Source organism: Phasianus colchicus, chromosome 1 (genome assembly GCF_987193195.1).
Source record: "Phasianus colchicus chromosome 1, bPhaCol1.hap1.1, whole genome shotgun sequence".
Classification (NCBI taxonomy): domain Eukaryota; kingdom Metazoa; phylum Chordata; class Aves; order Galliformes; family Phasianidae; genus Phasianus; species Phasianus colchicus.
In genome coordinates, this window is record NC_143436.1 from 197,553,095 (window position 1) to 197,573,787 (window position 20,693).

Consider the following 20,693-nt stretch of genomic DNA (forward strand, 5'->3'; position numbering starts at 1 on the left):
GGTGCATTAAAAGGAGTGTGGCCAGCAGGTCAAGGGAGGTGACCCTCCCCTCTGCTCTGCCCAGGTGAGGCCTCACCTGGAATACTGTGTCCAGTGAGGGAAGGATTGTCCCTTTCTCCAACGATGTTGACAATATTCCCTTTTCTGGTGAGGTATCCCAGCTCCCTGGCTTCATTGCTCTCTCAATCTGCTCTGTTGGCCCCATGTTCCCAACACTGAAGCATCCAGGAGACAAATGGATTGCCTGGATGCAGTCTCAAATGTTTTCACAAAACTTGCAGTTCAGTCAGGGATACGTTTTGGATGGTTACTGACACTTTTATGTGGTCAGCCTCTACTTGCTGATCTCTTCCTTTACCATGTGAATGGCCATGCAAAAAAGTAGCCTTCCTCTTCCTTCTTGCCAATTGGTGTTTCTTCTCCAACTAAGCTGACTGATTTTTGCATCCATTGCTTCTACTGGAGAGGTGGGTGATGGACATTGGCATGTCTTGGTACCCTGGTTCAGCTGCTCCAGGGCCCGTGACAGTAGTAAGGTCAGAAGTGACCATGGAATAGGTGTTGTGTCAGCCCTGCTCTTCTCACAGGAAATAAAAGATTTGGAGGCATTTTCCTACTTTTCAGGGTTCTCTACAGCATTGAATTGCATTCTATAGATTTCAGCAACATTTACCAGGAGCAGATCAGGTGCACAGGTCAGGAGGCCTCAGGGAGAATCCCATGCAGGATGGTGAAGCCATAGACTGGGATGGCTGAGATTTCTATGGCCCCAGCTGACTCCAGCAGGGAGAGGACAGTCCTCTATTCACATGCAAAAGGCAGAAAATAAGGGAAGGGGTGGGATAAGGAGAGAGACGGAGGGGAGGGAAGGGTGGGAGGATGGGTTGCACGCTGGTGGAGAGAGGACAGTGAGTCACAAGAGCCCCGATATGGCACCCAAAGGGGATTACCATGATGATCTTTACAAGTCCCTTCCAACACAAACCATTCCATGATCCCATACTGTGTGGACACCACAAAAACAGCACAGGGAGGTTCAACGAGCCACACCACAGGGCAAGTAACTCAACAAACTCTGGAAGCTACTGTAAGAAAACAGACCAAAGTTTTTAAGAGACTATGAGGTCACCAGCACTAAGGTGATTAAAAGTTGACTTCTTTTGTGTTTCTGTTTTCTCTCTCTAATTACATCATAATTGGCAGGGGAAATTCAGAACTCTCTGCTAGGATTTACATGGCAGCTTATAAATATCTCCCGGTCCCCACAGTGCCCAGTCCCTGCATGGAAACCTGCAGAAGGCGGGTGAGTATTGAGGGTTGGGGCAGAACTTGACTGGTCTTGAGGCTCGCACTCTCCCTGGACATGCCGTGCCCTCCCTTCTTTCTGCTGCCTGCACCTCTGCCATACAAGTGACCACGGCCCCAGGGCAGTTCCTGAAGGCTCTTGCCAGGTCACCAGCACTGCCCTGCCTGTGCTGCAGGGCTTCTCAAGCAATCCCTTTTCCCCACCTATTGGGAAAATCCCAGGAGCTCAGCCATGTTCGGGGGCTGAGTGAGCTGCAGTCTGTGCAGGAGAGGAATGGGCTCTGCCAGAGCACTGCGTTTGAGGGGGGTTCTCCAAATCCGGTGGCACTGCCTCAGGGCTTTGCTCTCCAATTGCATGTTCCTCACCCATGGCAAACACCCAGAGCCTCTGCTTACAGGAGCAGGCAGCGTGCTTCAGAACAAAGCTTCTGCGGAGCTGGAGGGTTGCTGCTAATGACTTTGCATCCCCTCTGTGCCCATTAACACGTTTTCTTTGGACTGCTTTGCATCTGCATTAGTAACAATCTGTTTTGCATGCTCCAAGAGCGCTTGGAAAGTGGGACAGACAGGGATACTTGGAAGTGGGAACTGACAGGACACTTCTGGGAAAAGTGCTCTCCTGAACCAGTGCAAGCAGCTGTCCCAGGGCTGGCTCTCTTGCACTTCTAGAACCACATCACCCTGCAATCTGGGTTTGCTGCTGGCCACATCATCTCAAGGGTGTTGGATGCTTTGTTACAGGATGTGAGAGCCCTCAGGGTAGGCAAGACACAAGAAGGGCTTCATGTCTTCTCTGAACTCCACCGGTCCCTCCCACCCCCCCACCTTCCTCCTGGTTGGCATTCCTGGGCTGGAGAAGGAGCAGTTCTGGATTGCCTTCCCCTTCTGCATCATGTACGCCATAGCTGTGCTGGGGAACATCATCCTTCTCATCGTCATCAAGACAGAGTCAAGCCTGCGTGAGCCCATGTACCTCTTCCTGGCCATGCTGGCCTTCACGGACCTGGTCCTCTCTACATCCATGCTGCCCAAAATGCTCACCATCTTCTGGCGGGGCTCCAAGGAGATTGGCTTTGTTTCCTGCCTTGTTCAGTTGTTCTTTGTCCACAACTTCACGGCAGTGGAGTCGGGTGTGCTCATGGCCATGGCCTTGGATCGCTATTTTGCCATTTGCCATCCCCTGCGGCACTCCAGCATCCTCTCCATGCCGGTGGTGGCAGCTCTTGGGAGCCTGGTGCTGCTGCGTGGAGTCCTCATGGTGGGTCCTACCTGTTTCCTGCTCCGTAGGAAGGCCTTCTGCCAGCATCGTGTCATCTCCCATTCCTACTGTGAACACATGGCCGTGGTGAAGCTGGTATGTGAGGACACCAGAGTCAATGCTGCTTATGGCATTGCTGTGGCTTTGGCAGTGTCAGGACTCGATCTTACTGTGATCGTTGTGTCCTACACTATGATCCTGCGGGTGGTACTGAAGCTGCCATCATCTGACACACAGCTCAAGGCCTTTAACACATGTGTATCCCACGTCTGTGTCATCCTTAGTTTTTACGTCCCTGCCTTATTCACGTCTCTCACCCACCGGTTTGGACACAGCATCCCTCAGCACGTTCACATTTTGGTGGCCCACCTCTACATGCTGTTGCCCCCCACATTAAACCCCATCATTTATGGGGTCAGAACCAAACATCTCCGGGACAAGATAGTTGTCCTCTTAAAGCGGAAGGGAATCTGACCCGTGTCTGTGTGCAATCAGTTGAGCTTATAATTGTTAGATGAAATTTACAGAGTGAACTCTCAGACCCTTAATTTTGAGAAACAGCTTTCCTTAGCATGGTATACATGGAAAGCATTCCTGCAGAAATCGTTGGAGTTTCTTTTACTTTCACTGTGTAATGAAAGACAACAGAAGGAGTTCTGTCTGACCATTGTATTACACCTCCCAGAATTCAGATCCCCAAATTTTAGAATACGTTCACTACCAGGCAAATAGATATTCTTAATATCCAAATATTTCCAGTCTGACTCTCACACTGAGCACCTCCAAAAGACCTTTCTGTAGCAACCTTCACTATGCCAACAGTGTTCTCTGGGCCGTCTGAATGTGCTCAGATTTGAATGACAGCTGTCCTTGAATAGGAAACAGGGAACATTGAATCTCATGCTCTATATTCAGCCTTTTATTTTATGTTTGTGAAGTAGATAAATACAAAACATTCCTAGAGGAGACAATTCATAAGATCCTTTGCAAATGCAACCTTCTTAAAAAAAAACGGACTTTCTCACTGATGAAATTACTGCTAGTGACCAATTGCAGACAGGTCATTGCTCACAAGACTGTGCTCTACCACCAGGAGTCAAACATCCCAATAAACCAGTAAACATGTTTTACTAAACCACTGCCCGGAACGTGAGAAAGGTAGCAGGCTGAATGCAGTGAAGCTCAAATGGGGACCCAAATTCAAGTGCTGAATCTGACTCTCACATGTTCTGGATCTTTGCTCTGTGTGCAAGTGAGCAGCATTACCAGACGCAGAGGACATCTCCGACCTGGCCTGGCATTGTGTCTGAGCTGGATACCAGTGGTGAGGCAGGAATGTCATCACAGCTGGTCAGCAAATTCACCCACCATTTGCTCCTTCACATCAGGCAAGCCCATCCCGTAGCCTGCAGACTGCATTTGACCTGTACAAGGTAGTAATTAGGTTCATTCCCTGCCGCTATCCATTGTGACAGCAGCTCTTCCCTGCCAAGTGGCTCTGGGTGCACAGCCATCACTCAGCAACAACCCAGACATCAGTCCAAGACAACTCCTCTTCACTCAACGTAGCCCCGGCAAAAAGTTGTACACCTCTGCTCTGCAACTTTCCACGTCACTACTTCCGCTGAGCTGGCATATGTCAGGAGTGCACAAACTTCCACCACAAGGAACATGTGCACGTGGTGCTCTCTGGAGTTTGGGATAAGTGCTCCTTTTCCATGTCCCTATACACATCCTCCAGCACAGCTCATTCCCTCAGGTAGCTCAATCCAATGGCAGTCCATGGCCCAAAGCTGCTTCTGGACCTTGTATTTTCCAGCAGGGATGGGCTTGTTAGGGATGTGAAGGTTGGGGGCACCTTGGGATTTAGCAGTCATGAGATGGTCGAGTTCAGGATCTCATGCAGAAGAAGTAAAGCAAAAAGTATGATTGCTATCCTGGACTTTCAGGGAGTCAACTCTGATCTTTTTCAAGGCCTACTTGGAGGGATCTCATGGGCTACAGTGCAAGCTCACGGGAGCTTGGCAACATTTAAACAGCACTTCTTCCAAGCTCAAGATTTGTGCATCCCTAAGAGAAGGAAAGTGGGGAAGGGAGGCAGGAGACCTGCATGGATGAGCAAGGAGCTCATGGATAAGGTCAAAGGGAAGATGAATGTTTATGAAATGTGGAAAAAGGGCCAGTCCTTCTGGGATGACTATAGGAGTTACTGTCAGGGCCTGCACGGAAGCAATGAGGAAGGCTGAAGCTTGCCTGGAGCTTAAGCTGGTGGACAACATAAAGTATAATAAGAAAGGTTTTTTTTTGCATATGTTAACAGTAAAAAAAAGACTAGGGACAATGCAGGTCCCCTGCCAAACAAGGGAGGTGTCCTGGTAACAGGGGATGCTGAGAAGGTGGAGATGCCAAACGCCTTCTCTGCTTTGGTCTTCACTTCAGAGTCTGCCCCTCAGGTCTTCTGGACTCTGGATGAAAGAGAGAGATCCTGGGAAACTGCGAGCTTCTCTCTGGTTGTGGAGGGGGTGATCCCAGAGCATCTGTGTGGGATGGATGTGCACAAATTCATGGGCTCTGACGGGATGCACCCACGTGTGCGGAGGGATCTGGCAGAGTAGATTACTGATCCACTCTCAATCATCTCTGACAGGTCTTGGAGAACAGGAGAGGTGCCTGAAGACTGGAGGAGAGCCTGTGTCACTGTGATCCTCAAAAAGGGGAAGAAAGAGGATTCAGGAAACTACAGGCCAGTCAGTCCCACCTCTGTCTCTGGAGAGGAGATGGAACAGCTTGTTCCGGATACCATCTGCAAGCAACTGGAAGAGAAGATGGCCATCAGGAATAGTCAGCATGGATTCTCCAAGGGAAAATCAGGCTTGACCAACCTCATAGCCTTCTGAGATGGCATCTCTGTCTGAGTAAATGGGGACAGAGCAGTGGACATCACCTACCTTGACTCCAGCAAGGCTTCTGATATTCCCTCCCACGGCATCTTGATATTGAAGCTGAGAAAGTGTGGGATAGATGAGTGAACACTGAGGTGGCTGAGAACTGGCTGACCGGCCTAGCTCAGAGGGTTGTGATCAGTGCTGCAGTGTCCAGTTGAAGGCCCATGACTAGCAGTGTTCCCTGGGGGTCAAGGCTGGGTCTGGTCATGTTCAGTATCTTCATCTTCAACCTTGATGAGTGGATAGTGTCCACCCTCAGATAGTGCACCGATGATACAAAGCTGGGAGAAGTGGTTGGCAAACCAAAAGGCTGTACTGTGATTCAGCAAGACCTGGACAAGCTGGAGAGCTGGGCAGTAACAAACCAGATGAAATGTAACAAAAGCAAGTGTTGAGTCTTGCACTTGGAAAGGAATAACTGACTCCAGGAGGGAGATGAAACTCCTCAATTCAGATGCAAAAGGCAAAAAATAAGGGAACAGGGTGGATAAAGAGAGAGAGAGAGGGAGGAAAGGGGGGGAGGTTGGGTTGCACGCTGGTGGTGAGAAGACAAGGAGTCACAGGAGCCCCAATATTGCATCCAGGGATCATCACCCGGATGATCTTTACGAGTCCCTTCCAACACAAACCATTCAATGATCCCATACGGTGTGGACACCACAAAAACAGCACAGAGAGGGACTGGGTGCACCAACATAGAGCAAGTAATTCAACAAACTCTGGAAAATATTGTAAGAAAACAGATATAAAACATACCAAAGTTTTACAACAAAACTGGACCACGGACTATGAGCACTCCAGCAATGAGGTGATTAAAAGTTGACTTCTTTTGTGTTTCTTTTTTCTCTCCCTAATTACATCATAATTGGCAGGGGAAATTCAGAACTCTCGGCTAAGATTTACCTGGCAACTTATAAATATCTCCCAATCCGCACAGTGCCCAGTGCCTGCATGGAAACCTGCAGAAGGCGGGTGAGTATTGAGGGTTGGGGCAGAACTTGACTGGTCTTGAGGCTCGCACTCTCCCTGGACATGCCGTGCCCTCCCTTCTTTCTGCTGCCTGCACCTCTGCCATACAAGTGACCACGGCCCCAGGGCAGTTCCTGAAGGCTCTTGCCAGGTCACCAGCGCTGCCCTGCCTGTGCTGCAGGGCTTCTCAAGCAATCCCTTTTCCCCACCTATTGGGAAAATCCCAGGAGCTCAGCCATGTTCGGGGGCTGAGTGAGCTGCAGTCTGTGCAGGAGAGGAATGGGCTCTGCCAGAGCACTGCGTTTGAGGGGGGTTCTCCAAATCCGGTGGCACTGCCTCAGGGCTTTGCTCTCCAATTGCATGTTCCTCACCCATGGCAAACACCCAGAGCCTCTGCTTACAGGAGCAGGCAGCGTGCTTCAGAACAAAGCTTCTGCAGAGCTGGAGGGTTGCTGCTAATGACTTTGCATCCCCTCTGTGCCCATTAACACGTTTTCTTTGGACTGCTTTGCATCTGCATTAGTAACAATCTGTTTTGCATGCTCCAAGAGCGCTTGGAAAGTGGGACAGACAGGGATACTTGGAAGTGGGAACTGACAGGACACTTCTGGGAAAAGTGCTCTCCTGAACCAGTGCAAGCAGCTGTCCTAGGGCTAGCTCTCTTGCACTTCTAGAACCACATCACCCTGCAATCTGGGTTTACTGCTGGCCACATCATCTCAAGGGTGTTGGATGCTTTGTTACAGGATGTGAGAGCCCTCAGGGTAGGCAAGACACAAGAAGGGCTTCATGTCTTCTCTGAACTCCACCGGTCCCTCCCACCCCCCCACCTTCCTCCTGGTTGGCATTCCTGGGCTGGAGAAGGAGCAGTTCTGGATTGCCTTCCCCTTCTGCATCATGTACGCCATAGCTGTGCTGGGGAACATCATCCTTCTCATCGTCATCAAGACAGAGTCAAGCCTGCGTGAGCCCATGTACCTCTTCCTGGCCATGCTGGCCTTCACGGACCTGGTCCTGTCTACATCCATGCTGCCCAAAGCGCTCATCATCTTCTGGCGGGGCTCCAGGGAGATTGGCTTTGTTTCCTGCCTTGTTCAGTTGTTCTTTGTCCACAACTTCACGGCAGTGGAGTCAGGTGTGCTCATGGCCATGGCCTTGGATCGCTATTTTGCCATTTGCCATCCCCTGCGGCACTCCAGCATCCTCTCCATGCCGGTGGTAGCAGCTCTTGGGAGCCTGGTGCTGTTGCGTGGAGTCCTCATGGTGAGTCCTGGCTGTTTCCTGCTCCGTAGGAAGGCCTTCTGCCAGCATCGTGTCATCTCCCATTCCTACTGTGAACACATGGCCGTGGTCAAGCTGGTATGTGAGGACACCAGAGTCAATGCTGCTTATGGCATTGCTGTGGCTTTGGCAGTGTCAGGACTCGATCTTACTGTGATCGTTGTGTCCTACACTATGATCCTGCGGGTGGTACTGAAGCTGCCATCATCTGACACACAGCTCAAGGCCTTTAACACATGTGTATCCCACGTCTGTGTCATCCTTAGTTTTTACGTCCCTGCCTTATTCACGTCTCTCACCCACCGGTTTGGACACAGCATCCCTCAGCACGTTCACATTTTGGTGGCCCACCTCTACATGCTGTTGCCCCCCACATTAAACCCCATCATTTATGGGGTCAGAACCAAACATCTCCGGGACAAGATAGTTGTCCTCTTAAAGCGGAAGGGAATCTGACCCGTGTCTGTGTGCAATCAGTTGAGCTTATAATTGTTAGATGAAATTTACAGAGTGAACTCTCAGACCCTTAATTTTGAGAAACAGCTTTCCTTAGCATGGTATACATGGAAAGCATTCCTGCAGAAATCGTTGGAGTTTCTTTTACTTTCACTGTGTAATGAAAGACAACAGAAGGAGTTCTGTCTGACCATTGTATTACACCTCCCAGAATTCAGATCCCCAAATTTTAGAATACGTTCACTACCAGGCAAATAGATATTCTTAATATCCAAATATTTCCAGTCTGACTCTCACACTGAGCACCTCCAAAAGACCTTTCTGTAGCAACCTTCACTATGCCAACAGTGTTCTCTGGGCCGTCTGAATGTGCTCAGATTTGAATGACAGCTGTCCTTGAATAGGAAACAGGGAACATTGAATCTCATGCTCTATATTCAGCCTTTTATTTTATGTTTGTGAAGTAGATAAATACAAAACATTCCTAGAGGAGACAATTCATAAGATCCTTTGCAAATGCAACCTTCTTAAAAAAAAACGGACTTTCTCACTGATGAAATTACTGCTAGTGACCAATTGCAGACAGGTCATTGCTCACAAGACTGTGCTCTACCACCAGGAGTCAAACATCCCAATAAACCAGTAAACATGTTTTACTAAACCACTGCCCGGAACGTGAGAAAGGTAGCAGGCTGAATGCAGTGAAGCTCAAATGGGGACCCAAATTCAAGTGCTGAATCTGACTCTCACATGTTCTGGATCTTTGCTCTGTGTGCAAGTGAGCAGCATTACCAGACGCAGAGGACATCTCCGACCTGGCCTGGCATTGTGTCTGAGCTGGATACCAGTGGTGAGGCAGGAATGTCATCACAGCTGGTCAGCAAATTCACCCACCATTTGCTCCTTCACATCAGGCAAGCCCATCCCGTAGCCTGCAGACTGCATTTGACCTGTACAAGGTAGTAATTAGGTTCATTCCCTGCCGCTATCCATTGTGACAGCAGCTCTTCCCTGCCAAGTGGCTCTGGGTGCACAGCCATCACTCAGCAACAACCCAGACATCAGTCCAAGACAACTCCTCTTCACTCAACGTAGCCCCGGCAAAAAGTTGTACACCTCTGCTCTGCAACTTTCCACGTCACTACTTCCGCTGAGCTGGCATATGTCAGGAGTGCACAAACTTCCACCACAAGGAACATGTGCACGTGGTGCTCTCTGGAGTTTGGGATAAGTGCTCCTTTTCCATGTCCCTATACACATCCTCCAGCACAGCTCATTCCCTCAGGTAGCTCAATCCAATGGCAGTCCATGGCCCAAAGCTGCTTCTGGACCTTGTATTTTCCAGCAGGGATGGGCTTGTTAGGGATGTGAAGGTTGGGGGCACCTTGGGATTTAGCAGTCATGAGATGGTCGAGTTCAGGATCTCATGCAGAAGAAGTAAAGCAAAAAGTATGATTGCTATCCTGGACTTTCAGGGAGTCAACTCTGATCTTTTTCAAGGCCTACTTGGAGGGATCTCATGGGCTACAGTGCAAGCTCACGGGAGCTTGGCAACATTTAAACAGCACTTCTTCCAAGCTCAAGATTTGTGCATCCCCAAGAGAAGGAAAGTGGGGAAGGGAGGCAGGAGACCTGCATGGATGAGCAAGGAGCTCATGGATAAGGTCAAAGGGAAGATGAATGTTTATGAAATGTGGAAAAAGGGCCAGTCCTTCTGGGATGACTATAGGAGTTACTGTCAGGGCCTGCACGGAAGCAATGAGGAAGGCTGAAGCTTGCCTGGAGCTTAAGCTGGTGGACAACATAAAGTATAATAAGAAAGGTTTTTTTTGCATATGTTAACAGTAAAAAAAAGACTAGGGACAATGCAGGTCCCCTGCCAAACAAGGGAGGTGTCCTGGTAACAGGGGATGCTGAGAAGGTGGAGATGCCAAACGCCTTCTCTGCTTTGGTCTTCACTTCAGAGTCTGCCCCTCAGGTCTTCTGGACTCTGGATGAAAGAGAGAGATCCTGGGAAACTGCGAGCTTCTCTCTGGTTGTGGAGGGGGTGATCCCAGAGCATCTGTGTGGGATGGATGTGCACAAATTCATGGGCTCTGACGGGATGCACCCACGTGTGCGGAGGGATCTGGCAGAGTAGATTACTGATCCACTCTCAATCATCTCTGACAGGTCTTGGAGAACAGGAGAGGTGCCTGAAGACTGGAGGAGAGCCTGTGTCACTGTGATCCTCAAAAAGGGGAAGAAAGAGGATTCAGGAAACTACAGGCCAGTCAGTCCCACCTCTGTCTCTGGAGAGGAGATGGAACAGCTTGTTCCGGATACCATCTGCAAGCAACTGGAAGAGAAGATGGCCATCAGGAATAGTCAGCATGGATTCTCCAAGGGAAAATCAGGCTTGACCAACCTCATAGCCTTCTGAGATGGCATCTCTGTCTGAGTAAATGGGGACAGAGCAGTGGACATCACCTACCTTGACTCCAGCAAGGCTTCTGATATTCCCTCCCACGGCATCTTGATATTGAAGCTGAGAAAGTGTGGGATAGATGAGTGAACACTGAGGTGGCTGAGAACTGGCTGACCGGCCTAGCTCTGAGGGTTGTGATCAGTGCTGCAGTGTCCAGTTGAAGGCCCATGACTAGCAGTGTTCCCTGGGGGTCAAGGCTGGGTCTGGTCATGTTCAGTATCTTCATCTTCAACCTTGATGAGTGGATAGTGTCCACCCTCAGATAGTGCACCGATGATACAAAGCTGGGAGAAGTGGTTGGCAAACCAAAAGGCTGTACTGTGATTCAGCAAGACCTGGACAAGCTGGAGAGCTGGGCAGTAACAAACCAGATGAAATGTAACAAAAGCAAGTGTTGAGTCTTGCACTTGGAAAGGAATAACTGACTCCAGGAGGGAGATGAAACTCCTCAATTCAGATGCAAAAGGCAAAAAATAAGGGAACAGGGTGGATAAAGAGAGAGAGAGAGGGAGGAAAGGGGGGGAGGTTGGGTTGCACGCTGGTGGTGAGAAGACAAGGAGTCACAGGAGCCCCAATATTGCATCCAGGGATCATCACCCGGATGATCTTTACGAGTCCCTTCCAACACAAACCATTCAATGATCCCATACGGTGTGGACACCACAAAAACAGCACAGAGAGGGACTGGGTGCACCAACATAGAGCAAGTAATTCAACAAACTCTGGAAAATATTGTAAGAAAACAGATATAAAACATACCAAAGTTTTACAACAAAACTGGACCACGGACTATGAGCACTCCAGCAATGAGGTGATTAAAAGTTGACTTCTTTTGTGTTTCTATTTTCTCTCCCTAATTATATCATAATTGGCAGGGGAAATTCAGAACTCTCGGCTAAGATTTACCTGGCAACTTATAAATATCTCCCAGTCCGCACAGTGACCAGTGCCTGCATGGAAACCTGCAGAAGGCGGGTGAGTATTGAGGGTTGGGGCAGAACTTGACTGATCTTGAGGCTCGCACTCTCCCTGGACATGCCGTGCCCTCCCTTCTTTCTGCTGCCTGCACCTCTGCCATACAAGTGACCACGGCCCCAGGGCAGTTCCTGAAGGCTCTTGCCAGGTCACCAGCGCTGCCCTGCCTGTGCTGCAGGGCTTCTCAAGCAATCCCTTTTCCCCACCTATTGGGAAAATCCCAGGAGCTCAGCCATGTTCGGGGGCTGAGTGAGCTGCAGTCTGTGCAGGAGAGGAATGGGCTCTGCCAGAGCACTGCGTTTGAGGGGGGTTCTCCAAATCCGGTGGCACTGCCTCAGGGCTTTGCTCTCCAATTGCATGTTCCTCACCCATGGCAAACACCCAGAGCCTCTGCTTACAGGAGCAGGCAGCGTGCTTCAGAACAAAGCTTCTGCGGAGCTGGAGGGTTGCTGCTAATGACTTTGCATCCCCTCTGTGCCCATTAACACGTTTTCTTTGGACTGCTTTGCATCTGCATTAGTAACAATCTGTTTTGCATGCTCCAAGAGCGCTTGGAAAGTGGGACAGACAGGGATACTTGGAAGTGGGAACTGACAGGACACTTCTGGGAAAAGTGCTCTCCTGAACCAGTGCAAGCAGCTGTCCTAGGGCTAGCTCTCTTGCACTTCTAGAACCACATCACCCTGCAATCTGGGTTTACTGCTGGCCACATCATCTCAAGGGTGTTGGATGCTTTGTTACAGGATGTGAGAGCCCTCAGGGTAGGCAAGACACAAGAAGGGCTTCATGTCTTCTCTGAACTCCACCGGTCCCTCCCACCCCCCCACCTTCCTCCTGGTTGGCATTCCTGGGCTGGAGAAGGAGCAGTTCTGGATTGCCTTCCCCTTCTGCATCATGTACGCCATAGCTGTGCTGGGGAACATCATCCTTCTCATCGTCATCAAGACAGAGTCAAGCCTGCGTGAGCCCATGTACCTCTTCCTGGCCATGCTGGCCTTCACGGACCTGGTCCTGTCTACATCCATGCTGCCCAAAGCGCTCATCATCTTCTGGCGGGGCTCCAGGGAGATTGGCTTTGTTTCCTGCCTTGTTCAGTTGTTCTTTGTCCACAACTTCACGGCAGTGGAGTCAGGTGTGCTCATGGCCATGGCCTTGGATCGCTATTTTGCCATTTGCCATCCCCTGCGGCACTCCAGCATCCTCTCCATGCCAGTGGTAGCAGCTCTTGGGAGCCTGGTGCTGTTGCGTGGAGTCCTCATGGTGAGTCCTGCCTGTTTCCTGCTCCGTAGGAAGGCCTTCTGCCAGCATCGTGTCATCTCCCATTCCTACTGTGAACACATGGCCGTGGTCAAGCTGGTATGTGAGGACACCAGAGTCAATGCTGCTTATGGCATTGCTGTGGCTTTGGCAGTGTCAGGACTCGATCTTACTGTGATCGTTGTGTCCTACACTATGATCCTGCGGGTGGTACTGAAGCTGCCATCATCTGACACACAGCTCAAGGCCTTTAACACATGTGTATCCCACGTCTGTGTCATCCTTAGTTTTTACGTCCCTGCCTTATTCACGTCTCTCACCCACCGGTTTGGACACAGCATCCCTCAGCACGTTCACATTTTGGTGGCCCACCTCTACATGCTGTTGCCCCCCACATTAAACCCCATCATTTATGGGGTCAGAACCAAACATCTCCGGGACAAGATAGTTGTCCTCTTAAAGCGGAAGGGAATCTGACCCGTGTCTGTGTGCAATCAGTTGAGCTTATAATTGTTAGATGAAATTTACAGAGTGAACTCTCAGACCCTTAATTTTGAGAAACAGCTTTCCTTAGCATGGTATACATGGAAAGCATTCCTGCAGAAATCGTTGGAGTTTCTTTTACTTTCACTGTGTAATGAAAGACAACAGAAGGAGTTCTGTCTGACCATTGTATTACACCTCCCAGAATTCAGATCCCCAAATTTTAGAATACGTTCACTACCAGGCAAATAGATATTCTTAATATCCAAATATTTCCAGTCTGACTCTCACACTGAGCACCTCCAAAAGACCTTTCTGTAGCAACCTTCACTATGCCAACAGTGTTCTCTGGGCCGTCTGAATGTGCTCAGATTTGAATGACAGCTGTCCTTGAATAGGAAACAGGGAACATTGAATCTCATGCTCTATATTCAGCCTTTTATTTTATGTTTGTGAAGTAGATCACAGAATCACAGAATCACAGAATCACTAGGTTGGAAAAGACCTATAAGATCATCCAGTCCAACCATCCACCTGTCACCAATGGTTCTCATTAAACCATATCCCTCAACACAACATCCAAACGTTCTTTGAACACCTCCAGGGTCGGTGACTCCACCACCTCCCTGGGCAGCCCATTCCAGTGCCTGACCACCCTTTCAGAGAAGTAGTATTTCCTAATATCCAGCCTGAATCTTCCCTGGCGAAGCTTGAAACCATTCCCTCTAGTCCTATCACCAGTTACACGAGAGAAGAGGCCGACCCCCAGCTCGCTACAACCTCCCTTCAGGTAGTTATAGAGAGCAATAAGGTCTCCCCTGAGCCTCCTCTTCTCCAGACTGAACAATCCCAGCTCCCTCAGCCGCTCCTCATAAGGCCTGTGCTCCAGACCCCTCACCAGCTTTGTTGCCCTTCTTTGAACACGCTCCAGGGCCTCAATGTCTTTCTTGCAGTGAGGGGCCCAGAACTGGACACAATACTCAAGGTGCGGCCTCACCAGAGCTGAGTACAGGGGAACAATTACTTCCCTACTCCTGCTGGTCACACTGCTTCTGATACAAGCCAGAATGCCATTGGCCTTCTTGGCCACCCGGGCACACTGCTGGCTCATGTTTAGCCGAGCGTCAACCAACACCCCCAGGTCCATTTCCTCTACACAGTCTTCAAGCCATTCCACCCCAAGCCTGTAGCGTTGCTTGGGGTTGCTGTGGCCAAAGTGTAGGACCCGGCATTTGGTCTTATTAAACCTCATCCCATTGGCTTCAGCCCAGCTCTCCAGCCTGTCCAGATCTCTCTGTAGGGCCTCGCTACCCCCAGGCAGATCGACACTTCCAGCCAACTTGGTGTCATCTGCAAACTTACTGAGGGTGCACTCAATGCCCTCATCCAGGTCATCAATAAAAATATTGAAAAGGACAGGCCCCAGCACCGACCCCTGGGGAACACCACTCGTGACCGGTCGCCAGCTGGATTTAGCTCCATGTTTGTGAAGTAGATAAATACAAAACATTCCTAGAGGAGACAATTCATAAGATCCTTTGCAAATGCAACCTTCTTAAAAAAAAACGGACTTTCTCACTGATGAAATTACTGCTAGTGACCAATTGCAGACAGGTCATTGCTCACAAGACTGTGCTCTACCACCAGGAGTCAAACATCCCAATAAACCAGTAAACATGTTTTACTAAACCACTGCCCGGAACGTGAGAAAGGTAGCAGGCTGAATGCAGTGAAGCTCAAATGGGGACCCAAATTCAAGTGCTGAATCTGACTCTCACATGTTCTGGATCTTTGCTCTGTGTGCAAGTGAGCAGCATTACCAGACGCAGAGGACATCTCCGACCTGGCCTGGCATTGTGTCTGAGCTGGATACCAGTGGTGAGGCAGGAATGTCATCACAGCTGGTCAGCAAATTCACCCACCATTTGCTCCTTCACATCAGGCAAGCCCATCCCGTAGCCTGCAGACTGCATTTGACCTGTACAAGGTAGTAATTAGGTTCATTCCCTGCCGCTATCCATTGTGACAGCAGCTCTTCCCTGCCAAGTGGCTCTGGGTGCACAGCCATCACTCAGCAACAACCCAGACATCAGTCCAAGACAACTCCTCTTCACTCAACGTAGCCCCGGCAAAAAGTTGTACACCTCTGCTCTGCAACTTTCCACGTCACTACTTCCGCTGAGCTGGCATATGTCAGGAGTGCACAAACTTCCACCACAAGGAACATGTGCACGTGGTGCTCTCTGGAGTTTGGGATAAGTGCTCCTTTTCCATGTCCCTATACACATCCTCCAGCACAGCTCATTCCCTCAGGTAGCTCAATCCAATGGCAGTCCATGGCCCAAAGCTGCTTCTGGACCTTGTATTTTCCAGCAGGGATGGGCTTGTTAGGGATGTGAAGGTTGGGGGCACCTTGGGATTTAGCAGTCATGAGATGGTCGAGTTCAGGATCTCATGCAGAAGAAGTAAAGCAAAAAGTATGATTGCTATCCTGGACTTTCAGGGAGTCAACTCTGATCTTTTTCAAGGCCTACTTGGAGGGATCTCATGGGCTACAGTGCAAGCTCACGGGAGCTTGGCAACATTTAAACAGCACTTCTTCCAAGCTCAAGATTTGTGCATCCCTAAGAGAAGGAAAGTGGGGAAGGGAAGCAGGAGACCTGCATGGATGAGCAAGGAGCTCATGGATAAGGTCAAAGGGAAGATGAATGTTTATGAAATGTGGAAAAAGGGCCAGTCCTTCTGGGATGACTATAGGAGTTACTGTCAGGGCCTGCACGGAAGCAATGAGGAAGGCTGAAGCTTGCCTGGAGCTTAAGCTGGTGGACAACATAAAGTATAATAAGAAAGGTTTTTTTTGCATATGTTAACAGTAAAAAAAAGACTAGGGACAATGCAGGTCCCCTGCCAAACAAGGGAGGTGTCCTGGTAACAGGGGATGCTGAGAAGGTGGAGATGCCAAACGCCTTCTCTGCTTTGGTCTTCACTTCAGAGTCTGCCCCTCAGGTCTTCTGGACTCTGGATGAAAGAGAGAGATCCTGGGAAACTGCGAGCTTCTCTCTGGTTGTGGAGGGGGTGATCCCAGAGCATCTGTGTGGGATGGATGTGCACAAATTCATGGGCTCTGACGGGATGCACCCACGTGTGCGGAGGGATCTGGCAGAGTAGATTACTGATCCACTCTCAATCATCTCTGACAGGTCTTGGAGAACAGGAGAGGTGCCTGAAGACTGGAGGAGAGCCTGTGTCACTGTGATCCTCAAAAAGGGGAAGAAAGAGGATTCAGGAAACTACAGGCCAGTCAGTCCCACCTCTGTCTCTGGAGAGGAGATGGAACAGCTTGTTCCGGATACCATCTGCAAGCAACTGGAAGAGAAGATGGCCATCAGGAATAGTCAGCATGGATTCTCCAAGGGAAAATCAGGCTTGACCAACCTCATAGCCTTCTGAGATGGCATCTCTGTCTGAGTAAATGGGGACAGAGCAGTGGACATCACCTACCTTGACTCCAGCAAGGCTTCTGATATTCCCTCCCACGGCATCTTGATATTGAAGCTGAGAAAGTGTGGGATAGATGAGTGAACACTGAGGTGGCTGAGAACTGGCTGACCGGCCTAGCTCTGAGGGTTGTGATCAGTGCTGCAGTGTCCAGTTGAAGGCCCATGACTAGCAGTGTTCCCTGGGGGTCAAGGCTGGGTCTGGTCATGTTCAGTATCTTCATCTTCAACCTTGATGAGTGGATAGTGTCCACCCTCAGATAGTGCACCGATGATACAAAGCTGGGAGAAGTGGTTGGCAAACCAAAAGGCTGTACTGTGATTCAGCAAGACCTGGACAAGCTGGAGAGCTGGGCAGTAACAAACCAGATGAAATGTAACAAAAGCAAGTGTTGAGTCTTGCACTTGGAAAGGAATAACTGACTCCAGGAGGGAGATGAAACTCCTCAATTCAGATGCAAAAGGCAAAAAATAAGGGAACAGGGTGGATAAAGAGAGAGAGAGAGGGAGGAAAGGGGGGGAGGTTGGGTTGCACGCTGGTGGTGAGAAGACAAGGAGTCACAGGAGCCCCAATATTGCATCCAGGGATCATCACCCGGATGATCTTTACGAGTCCCTTCCAACACAAACCATTCAATGATCCCATACGGTGTGGACACCACAAAAACAGCACAGAGAGGGACTGGGTGCACCAACATAGAGCAAGTAATTCAACAAACTCTGGAAAATATTGTAAGAAAACAGATATAAAACATACCAAAGTTTTACAACAAAACTGGACCACGGACTATGAGCACTCCAGCAATGAGGTGATTAAAAGTTGACTTCTTTTGTGTTTCTATTTTCTCTCCCTAATTATATCATAATTGGCAGGGGAAATTCAGAACTCTCGGCTAAGATTTACCTGGCAACTTATAAATATCTCCCAGTCCGCACAGTGCCCAGTGCCTGCATGGAAACCTGCAGAAGGCGGGTGAGTATTGAGGGTTGGGGCAGAACTTGACTGATCTTGAGGCTCGCACTCTCCCTGGACATGCCGTGCCCTCCCTTCTTTCTGCTGCCTGCACCTCTGCCATACAAGTGACCACGGCCCCAGGGCAGTTCCTGAAGGCTCTTGCCAGGTCACCAGCGCTGCCCTGCCTGTGCTGCAGGGCTTCTCAAGCAATCCCTTTTCCCCACCTATTGGGAAAATCCCAGGAGCTCAGCCATGTTCGGGGGCTGAGTGAGCTGCAGTCTGTGCAGGAGAGGAATGGGCTCTGCCAGAGCACTGCGTTTGAGGGGGGTTCTCCAAATCCGGTGGCACTGCCTCAGGGCTTTGCTCTCCAATTGCATGTTCCTCACCCATGGCAAACACCCAGAGCCTCTGCTTACAGGAGCAGGCAGCGTGCTTCAGAACAAAGCTTCTGCAGAGCTGGAGGGTTGCTGCTAATGACTTTGCATCCCCTCTGTGCCCATTAACACGTTTTCTTTGGACTGCTTTGCATCTGCATTAGTAACAATCTGTTTTGCATGCTCCAAGAGCGCTTGGAAAGTGGGACAGACAGGGATACTTGGAAGTGGGAACTGACAGGACACTTCTGGGAAAAGTGCTCTCCTGAACCAGTGCAAGCAGCTGTCCTAGGGCTAGCTCTCTTGCACTTCTAGAACCACATCACCCTGCAATCTGGGTTTACTGCTGGCCACATCATCTCAAGGGTGTTGGATGCTTTGTTACAGGATGTGAGAGCCCTCAGGGTAGGCAAGACACAAGAAGGGCTTCATGTCTTCTCTGAACTCCACCGGTCCCTCCCACCCCCCCACCTTCCTCCTGGTTGGCATTCCTGGGCTGGAGAAGGAGCAGTTCTGGATTGCCTTCCCCTTCTGCATCATGTACGCCATAGCTGTGCTGGGGAACATCATCCTTCTCATCGTCATCAAGACAGAGTCAAGCCTGCGTGAGCCCATGTACCTCTTCCTGGCCATGCTGGCCTTCACGGACCTGGTCCTGTCTACATCCATGCTGCCCAAAGCGCTCATCATCTTCTGGCGGGGCTCCAGGGAGATTGGCTTTGTTTCCTGCCTTGTTCAGTTGTTCTTTGTCCACAACTTCACGGCAGTGGAGTCAGGTGTGCTCATGGCCATGGCCTTGGATCGCTATTTTGCCATTTGCCATCCCCTGCGGCACTCCAGCATCCTCTCCATGCCGGTGGTAGCAGCTCTTGGGAGCCTGGTGCTGTTGCGTGGAGTCCTCATGGTGAGTCCTGGCTGTTTCCTGCTCCGTAGGAAGGCCTTCTGCCAGCATCGTGTCATCTCCCATTCCTACTGTGAACACATGGCCGTGGTCAAGCTGGTATGTGAGGACACCAGAGTCAATGCTGCTTATGGCATTGCTGTGGCTTTGGCAGTGTCAGGACTCGATCTTACTGTGATCGTTGTGTCCTACACTATGATCCTGCGGGTGGTACTGAAGCTGCCATCATCTGACACACAGCTCAAGGCCTTTAACACATGTGTATCCCACGTCTGTGTCATCCTTAGTTTTTACGTCCCTGCCTTATTCACGTCTCTCACCCACCGGTTTGGACACAGCATCCCTCAGCACGTTCACATTTTGGTGGCCCACCTCTACATGCTGTTGCCCCCCACATTAAACCCCATCATTTATGGGGTCAGAACCAAACATCTCCGGGACAAGATAGTTGTCCTCTTAAAGCGGAAGGGAATCTGACCCGTGTCTGTGTGCAATCAGTTGAGCTTATAATTGTTAGATGAAATTTACAGAGTGAACTCTCAGACCCTTAATTTTGAGAAACAGCTTTCCTTAGCATGGTATACATGGAAAGCATTCCTGCAGAAATCGTTGGAGTTTCTTTTACTTTCACTGTGTAATGAAAGACAACAGAAGGAGTTCTGTCTGACCATTGTATTACACCTCCCAGAATTCAGATCCCCAAATTTTAGAATACGTTCACTACCAGGCAAATAGATATTCTTAATATCCAAATATTTCCAGTCTGACTCTCACACTGAGCACCTCCAAAAGACCTTTCTGTAGCAACCTTCACTATGCCAACAGTGTTCTCTGGGCCGTCTGAATGTGCTCAGATTTGAATGACAGCTGTCCTTGAATAGGAAACAGGGAACATTGAATCTCATGCTCTATATTCAGCCTTTTATTTTATGTTTGTGAAGTAGATAAATACAAAACATTCCTAGAGGAGACAATTCATAAGATCCTTTGCAAATGCAACCTTCTTAAAAAAAAACGGACTTTCTCACTGATGAAATTACTGCTAGTGACCAATTGCAGACAGGTCATTGCTCACAAGACTGTGCTCTACCACCAGGAGTCAAACATCCCAATAAACCAGTAAACATGTTTTACTAAACCACTGCCCGGAACGTGAGAAAGGTAGCAGGCTGAATGCAGTGAAGCTCAAATGGGGACCCAAATTCAAGTGCTGAATCTGACTCTCACATGTTCTGGATCTTTGCTCTGTGTGCAAGTGAGCAGCATTACCAGACGCAGAGGACATCTCCGACCTGGCCTGGCATTGTGTCTGAGCTGGATACCAGTGGTGAGGCAGGAATGTCATCACAGCTGGTCAGCAAATTCACCCACCATTTGCTCCTTCACATCAGGCAAGCCCATCCCGTAGCCTGCAGACTGCATTTGACCTGTACAAGGTAGTAATTAGGTTCATTCCCTGCCGCTATCCATTGTGACAGCAGCTCTTCCCTGCCAAGTGGCTCTGGGTGCACAGCCATCACTCAGCAACAACCCAGACATCAGTCCAAGACAACTCCTCTTCACTCAACGT

At 49.6% G+C, this 20,693-nt stretch overlaps 4 protein-coding genes across 4 annotated transcripts; all 4 read left to right on the forward strand.

Annotated features, from left to right (window-relative positions):
• Positions 1–2,068: 2,068 nt before the first annotated feature.
• On the forward strand, positions 2,069–3,803 carry LOC149920379 (olfactory receptor 52R1-like). Its single transcript, XM_090134326.1, has one exon. The coding sequence runs from the start codon at positions 2,090–2,092 to the stop codon at positions 3,035–3,037; it is 948 nt and encodes a 315-aa protein (XP_089990452.1). The 5' UTR covers positions 2,069–2,089; the 3' UTR covers positions 3,038–3,803.
• A 3,441-nt stretch (positions 3,804–7,244) lies between these two features.
• LOC149920380 (olfactory receptor 52R1-like) lies at positions 7,245–8,230 on the forward strand. The gene has a single exon (XM_090134329.1). The coding sequence runs from the start codon at positions 7,267–7,269 to the stop codon at positions 8,212–8,214; it is 948 nt and encodes a 315-aa protein (XP_089990455.1). The 5' UTR covers positions 7,245–7,266; the 3' UTR covers positions 8,215–8,230.
• A 4,191-nt stretch (positions 8,231–12,421) lies between these two features.
• Positions 12,422–13,678, forward strand: LOC149920381 (olfactory receptor 52R1-like). The gene has a single exon (XM_090134330.1). It carries the CDS (start codon positions 12,443–12,445, stop codon positions 13,388–13,390), a length of 948 nt encoding a protein of 315 aa, XP_089990456.1. The 5' UTR covers positions 12,422–12,442; the 3' UTR covers positions 13,391–13,678.
• A 4,952-nt stretch (positions 13,679–18,630) lies between these two features.
• Positions 18,631–20,366, forward strand: LOC149920382 (olfactory receptor 52R1-like). Its single transcript, XM_090134327.1, has one exon. It carries the CDS (start codon positions 18,653–18,655, stop codon positions 19,598–19,600), a length of 948 nt encoding a protein of 315 aa, XP_089990453.1. The 5' UTR covers positions 18,631–18,652; the 3' UTR covers positions 19,601–20,366.
• The last annotated feature ends 327 nt before the right edge of the window (positions 20,367–20,693 follow it).

What these genes read in the sequence shown, in the direction of transcription:
- LOC149920379 (XM_090134326.1), top strand. Translation starts at nt 2,090, where the DNA reads ATGTCTTCTCTGAACTCCACCGGTCCCTCCCACCCCCCCACCTTCCTC.
- LOC149920381 (XM_090134330.1), top strand. Translation starts at nt 12,443, where the DNA reads ATGTCTTCTCTGAACTCCACCGGTCCCTCCCACCCCCCCACCTTCCTC.
- LOC149920380 (XM_090134329.1), top strand. Translation starts at nt 7,267, where the DNA reads ATGTCTTCTCTGAACTCCACCGGTCCCTCCCACCCCCCCACCTTCCTC.
- LOC149920382 (XM_090134327.1), top strand. Translation starts at nt 18,653, where the DNA reads ATGTCTTCTCTGAACTCCACCGGTCCCTCCCACCCCCCCACCTTCCTC.